The sequence below is a fragment of the Dictyostelium discoideum genome, assembly GCF_000004695.1.
Source record: "Dictyostelium discoideum AX4 chromosome 4 chromosome, whole genome shotgun sequence".
NCBI classification, from domain to species: Eukaryota; Evosea; class Eumycetozoa; order Dictyosteliales; family Dictyosteliaceae; genus Dictyostelium; species Dictyostelium discoideum.
Window position 1 is genome coordinate 2969293 of NC_007090.3, and position 7095 is coordinate 2976387.

The following is a 7095-nucleotide window of genomic DNA, read 5'->3' on the forward strand; positions in this document are numbered from 1 at the left end:
TGTTGTTCACCATTATCATCGATATTATCAAAATTATTATTATTATTATTGCTACTATTATTATTATTATTATTAATTTGATTACGTAAAAATGTTGAAGTAAATGAAAATAATTGAGAGAATTGATTTGTTAATGGTTGTAAATCTTTAATTGAAGTTGTTAATTTATCTTGAAATCTATCCAACATATCAGAAGGTGGACCAGATGGATGAACTGGATAGTTTAATTGTGGTAATGGTAAATTTTGAAACATTTGTTTTTTCCAAAGATAAAAGTTTTTAGTAGTTGTCCAACGACGTATCCAACTATCATTATATTGTGCTAATTGATCCATATTTGTTAAAACATTCTTTCCATCTTCAATCTTTATAAATCTACAAATTGAACTTAATAAACAAACTATATAATTTTCAAATTGATCCCTAATCCATTTATCACAACCTTCTTTATAAACTGCATTATCATTATCACTATTATTACCATTGTTGTTGTTGTTGTTGTTGTTGTTGTTGTTGTTGTTGTTGTTATTACTATTATTTCTATTATATAATTCAACTTTATCATAAATATTATCAATAAATCTACGATCTGAAGAAGTTAATTCCATAATTCTATTTAATGATTCATCTTTGAATTGAATTTCACCATTTTGTATATCAACTATTGCATGAACGGTTGAAGGTGGGTTCTTTAAGAATAAACTATTACTTGTACCAACTAAAAATCCATTAAAAGTTTTACCACTACCTTGTTGGGGTGGTAATAGTAGTGAGATTTGTTGTAATGGTAGATAAGGCTGTAAAATCATACCACCACTTCCATAAACTTTCTCACCATCACTATTGGTGGTATTATTATCTTTACCATCATTAAACAATGGTATTGGTAAACCCAATTGATTTAACACCATCTCTTCAGAGGTTGATGTGGTCCAATCAATTTGAAAATCATTTGAAATCGATTGATTTGTACTAAATAATAGATCATATGATTTGGAATGTAATGATAATACACTCATTATTGCTTCAGACACTGGTGATACAGGTTGTGGACAAAATACCACAACACCTCTCTCTAACATTATCAATTTAAAAAATACTAAACTATTTCTACCAAAATGCATTATTAATTTTTTTAATGACATTGATCCAAATAAAAAATCTGAATTAATTGGTATTAATTTCTTATTATTATTATTATTATTTTCTAAAACTTGGTTCATTTGATAACCAAAACTATTATTAATTACTAATTTTTCATTATTTCTCTCTTTAAATTCATTATTTTGTGCATGAAACCATGTAACTAATAGGTCTGTATTTTGAAAATCACCTTGATTAAAATAACATATTGTTGCACTTGATAATTGTGTTTTAAATGAATTAAAAATTGGCTTTTTTTTTTATTTTTCAAAGTAATAAAAAAAATAAAAAAAATAAAATTTTGATTAATAATTTTATATTTTTATTTGATATTTTATTAAAAAAAAAAAAAAAAAAAAAAAAGATAATTTACAAATTTACTTAAAATAACAACAGATTTTTGAATACTTGAACGAGTATCTTCAGGTGTAATTGCTTGTTTTGGTAAATCTCTTTTATTTTTTTGTTTAAAATAACTGAGACCATATAATTTTTTTGAAGGTGATGTTGTTGGATTAATCTCTTCCATTATAAAGAATGTATAATCTTCAAAACTATTATGAACGCCATCTGCTATACCATAGAATGGTAATAAATTCCAATTGTATTGTTTTTTACTTTCTTCATCTAAATCTGGATAAAGAAATTCAATTCTATGTCCTAATGAATGATGAAATCCAATAACACCAATATATTCAATTAAATTTATTGACATTTTTTTTTTTTTTTTTTTTAATTATTGTTTTTGTTACTATTATTATTTATAATTTATTATTATTATTATTTACTATTTATTATTATTATTATCTATAAAAGAAGTACTATTATATTATATATTGACTTTTGATACTACTCAAATTATTGGTAAAATTAAATTAAAAAAAAAAAATTAAAAAAAATAAAAAAAAAATTTTTAAAAAAAAAAAAAAAAAAAAAATTTAAAAAAAAATAAAATAAAATTGAATTAATATTTTAATTTACCAAAATCAGATAAATTAAAAATTTTATTACTCCTAATAGAGCATTCAAATAAATAAATAACTTTTTAAAAAAAAAAAATTAAGAAAATAAAATAAAATAAAAATAATTATTAAAAACAGGTCTAAAAAAAAAAAAAAAAAAAAAAAAAAAAAAAAAAATAATAGTTTAAATCTAAATGAAGTTCAATTAAATAATTGGAATTTCTGATCAACCAAATATTAACAATAATTGTCTCCGTCACAAAAAAAAAAAAATTAAATAATTTGTCGGCTTTTGCACAATTGAGACAATGATACACTTTAAAAAATAAACAAAAATAAAAGAAAAATAAAAAAAAATCGTTTTTTCGGCAACTCGCTTAATTTTTAATTTTTAATTATTTTTTTTTATTTTTTTTTTTTTTTTTAAAAAAAAAAAAAAATTAGTATATTTGTTTTTTTTATTTTTTTTTTTATTTTTTTTATTTAAATTAAATTGTTCACCACACACAATTATTTATATAAATAATAGAATATAATTCTATTTGTATTTTTTAGCGTATTTTTATTTAAATTATAGATATATATATAAACCAAAAAAAAAAAAAAAAAAAAAAAAAAAAAAAAAAATGTCAACAACTGAAATTCACCCAAATGTCAAGAGAAGTTATTTTTACTGAAAAAGAAATTAAAGAAAGAGTTTCAGAATTAGGTAGACAAATCACTCAAGTAAGTAAAACTCAATTTCCAAATACTCTAACATGTTTTTTTTTTTTTTTTTTCACACAAAAAAAAAAATCCCAACATGAAAAAGCGAAAAATAAAAAAAAAAAAAAAATATCTGGCCTGATAAATGATATTTGAATATTTTATTAATTGTTTTTTTTTTATTTTATTTTTTAATTATTATTATTTTAGGATTATAAAGATAGTAAAAATTTAGTTTTAGTTGGAATTTTAAAAGGATCATTTGTTTTTATGTCAGATTTAGTTCGTTCAATTCATTTACCAAATACCAATGTATCATTAGAGTTTATGTCAATTTCATCTTATGGCGCAGAGACATCATCAAGTGGAGTCATTCGTATTATGATGGATTTAAGAACCAGTATTGAAGGTAAAGATGTTTTAATCATTGAAGATATCGTTGACTCTGGTTTAACCTTAAAACATTTAATGGAATTATTGAATCATCGTAATCCAAATTCACTTCATACCGCCGTTTTACTTCGTAAAAAAGAAGGTCTCAAAGTTGAAGTACCAGTTAAATATATGGGCTTTGATATTCCAATGGTTTTCATCATTGGTTATGGTTTAGATTTTGCTGAAAATTATAGAGAATTACCATATTTAGGTGAATTAAAAGAAGAATGTTATAAAAAATAAATAAATTTTAAAGAAAAAAAAAAAAAGAAATTATAATCATTTATTTTATTAATAATAATAATAATAATAATAATAATAATAATAATAATAATAATAATAATAATAATAATAATAATAATAATAATTTATATTTTACAAATATTTATTATATTTATTTGTTTATATTACCATTATTTTTTAATTTTTTTTTTTTTTTTTTTTATCGATATTTACAAGTGTTTTTTTATTCCAATTATTTTATTTACTTGATAAAACTTTTGGACCAAGTGAAAGATGAATTAAAGCATCTTGAATGTATTGAGTCATTGCAATTGTTAAAAGACAAGCATTTGGAATTGTTAAAGGTGAATCAATTAAAGTTAAGGATGGTTGATGTCTACCTTCAATAATGATTGGAGTGAGAAGATTATCTTTGAATTGATAATCAGGATAAAGTGTAGTTGGATGAGATCTTTTAGTAGTGGAAGTTGAGGAAGATGATAAAGATGACATTGAACTTGTTGAAGATTGTAAATTATTGGTAGATTGTGAGGAAGGGACAGAACCACCACCAGTGGCACCAACTCTAGATTTAAAAGGTATATTTAAAAATGATTGTTTAGTTGGATCCCAAATGTATTTAATTTTATAACTTGTTCTTGGATGAGACCAACACCAATGTTTACCATTCCATGAAATTGAGCCCATATTCTTACTTTTAAAATAACCACATTGATAAACCCATTTCATATCGAAACCACCATTCAATGAAAGTGACATTTTACTTGTGATTGAACTAGTTGACATGTTACTACCCTCATTTCTACCATCTTCAGATGGCGGTTTAAAGATCATTGAAGTGTTGCAATCGAAATGCCATTTTTCATTGATTGCCTCTTCAGTGACAGCTGTCACACCACCACCACCACTACCACCACCACCTTGACCTGAACCAATTGGGTCAACTACATTTGATGGTACTTCACTTGATAGTATTGGTGAAGATAAATTACTAGCACTGGTTAAATCAAAATCACAATTAATATCAAGATTTGGAAATTCAGAATTACCATCATTAAAATTATTTGATGAAACACTAATATTGAAATCTTTTGAATTTGATACTATTTGATGATGAAGATGCTGATGATGTGGTGATGGTGGTGGATGTAATTGTTGTTGTGATTTTGAATGATTTAAATCAATAATATTAAGATTAGTATGATCTAATGAATGAATTAAATTTGACATATTTGGCATTGAACAGGTTGTAGTGGTGGTTGTGGTGGTGGTGGTGGTTGTGGAGGTGATTGAAATGATATTGGATTGATTAATCAATGTTTTCTTTATACCACTTGTATTTATAGTTACAATACCATCAGAGCTTTGAATGAGCGATCTGTCATAGAACTGATTTAAACTAACGTCATTACAAGAGGCAACTTTTGGAATGAATTTCTCAATGTATTCTTTAAATGTTTGTTTCTCTTCCAAGAATTTCGTATTTGGTTTATTATTATTATACTTTCTACAATGAATCATATAGTCATTGTAACAATCGATAAAGGTGGTCATATTCTTAAGATGAACTGCAATATCTTTGAAATCCTCTCTAAAGAATCTATTATCTTGATAGGTGGTAATCTCTGAACTCGTCTTATTAATATACTCAACCCAATTTGACAATACAGTCTCTTCACAACGAATCATTGCTAAACGTGGTCCCTCTGGTCCACCAAACCAATCAATATACTCTTTAACTTCACCTCTACAAAATTCTGAAATTTGTTCAACTTGTTTAATAAATGGATCTGCAAGATTAAATGATGCATTATAATTTTTCATTTGTTTTACCCATTCTTCTGCCATTTCTGGTGAAACTCTATCTGGTAAAATTACTATTTTTAAAAAAATATATTAGTTATAAATATATATATATATATATTAATAAATAATATATAAATATATATATATATTAATAAATAATATAAATATATTTGTAATACATACATGGATTTGTTAAAACTTCTCTAAACTTTTTAACTTTAGTTAAAACTACAACTGTACAACCAAGTTTATCAATATCAATTTTTTCAAGTGATCTAATTCTTGCGATGAGTAAAGTTAAGAATTGTTTCATTGAACTCTCATCTTTTGCTTTTACAATGTATGTTCTATGTTTATGAGAGATTTGAAACATTAAGGGTGCGATCTCTTTGGTGTCATCTGGATTACAATCCATTAAATTTATATAACCTTGTGGTTCTTGTTTATCGTCTGGTTTGAGTGATGATTTACCAAGTTTATAATATAATATATAGTTTCTATGAAGTGCAAAATAACGATCTAAAAATCCTTTACCATTTCCACCTGCTTTCTTCATTATTGATGAATATGATACATCTCCTTTAATTTTTTCATATTCAAATAATTCCTATTATATAAAAAAAAAAAAAATAAAAAAAAATAAATGTTAATACATAATGCATGTGTATGTATTTTTTTTTTTTATTATTTTTGTACTTACTAAAAGCTCTTTCTTTCTCTCTGTTTTCCCCATTTTTTTAATTTTAAAAAATATATATATTTATATATATATATTTTATTTATTTACTTAAAAAAGAGTATGTGGGTGTGCGCGTCTATTTGTATTTTTTTTAAAATTGATTAATATTTATAGTTGAAGAGAAAAAAAAAAAAATACAATCAAATGTAATGCTTTAATTTACAAATAAAATATTTCTTTCTTTCTTTCTTTCTTTTTTTTTTTTTTTTTTTTGGTATATGTACAATTTTTTGTGTTATTTATTATTAATAAATAAATAAAAAAAAAAAAAAAATTTTATAAAGTAAAAAAAAAAAAAAAACTAAATATTACCTTTTTTAAAAGTGGAAAAAAAAAATTAAAAAAAAAAAGGTTTTTAAAAAGAATGGTTGTGATTTAACTATATTCGTAAAAATGTGTGATTTATGTAAAATAACCTAAATAGAAAACAACAAAATTTTGTTGTTTTTTTTTATTTTGATTTTTATTATTTTTTTTTTTTTTAAAAGAAAAAAAGCACCAAGATATTTTTTCGGTGATTTGGTCCGAGCAAAAAATTTTATTTTATTTTATTTTTTTATTTATTTATTAAAAATACAACAATATATTACAAAAATTGAGAATTGAAGATGATTCTTCTCTGTCTCTCTCTTTTTTTTTTTTTTTTTTTTTCTAAAATAATTTTTTTGGTTCGGACAAAAAAAAAAAAGAATAAAAATAAAAATAAAAATAAAAAAAAAAATAAATAATAAAATTTTTTTTTTGATAATAAATAAAAATAAAAATAAAAATAAAAATAAAAATATTAAAAGTGATATTGGTTAAAACAAAGGTAGAGGTTGTGTTGTGTTATCGATGAGAAAAAAAAAAAAAAAAAAAAAAAAAAATAAAATAAAAAAAAAATTATATTTGTGTTTTTTTTTTTTTGTTTTTTTTTATTATTTTTTTTATTTTTTTATTTTTTTTTTTTTTTTTGTCAGTTATGATTTTGGGAGGGCATATTTTTTTTTTTTTTTGATACAATTATGATATATTTTTTTTTTTTTTTTTTTTTTTTTTTTTTTTTTTTTTTTTTTTTTTTTT

General features: G+C 22.2%; 3 protein-coding genes across 3 annotated transcripts in view; 1 reads left to right on the forward strand and 2 right to left on the reverse strand.

Annotated features, from left to right (window-relative positions):
* DDB_G0285201 (hypothetical protein) overlaps positions 1 to 1858 on the reverse strand; it is a gene marked incomplete at both ends in the record, with an annotated part of 2507 nt that extends 649 nt beyond the window's left edge. The window contains 2 exons of the mRNA XM_633271.1: positions 1 to 1394; positions 1517 to 1858. The exon at positions 1 to 1394 is cut by the window's left edge and continues 649 nt beyond it. Coding sequence (XP_638363.1) covers positions 1 to 1394; positions 1517 to 1858 — 1736 coding nt within the window. The remainder of the gene's footprint in view (positions 1395 to 1516) is intronic.
* Positions 1859 to 2756: 898 nt separating this feature from the next.
* Positions 2757 to 3488, forward strand: hprT (hypoxanthine phosphoribosyltransferase; the record flags this gene model as incomplete). Its single annotated transcript, XM_633272.1, has 2 exons — positions 2757 to 2831; positions 3021 to 3488. The coding sequence occupies 2 exons, from the start codon at positions 2757 to 2759 to the stop codon at positions 3486 to 3488; spliced, it is 543 nt and encodes a 180-aa protein (XP_638364.1).
* Positions 3489 to 3725: 237 nt separating this feature from the next.
* Positions 3726 to 6027, reverse strand: dagA (cytosolic regulator of adenylyl cyclase; the record flags this gene model as incomplete). The annotated part of the gene is made up of 3 exons (XM_633273.1): positions 3726 to 5365; positions 5478 to 5901; positions 5995 to 6027. 3 exons carry the CDS (start codon positions 6025 to 6027, stop codon positions 3726 to 3728), a joined length of 2097 nt encoding a protein of 698 aa, XP_638365.1.
* Positions 6028 to 7095: the final 1068 nt, after the last annotated feature.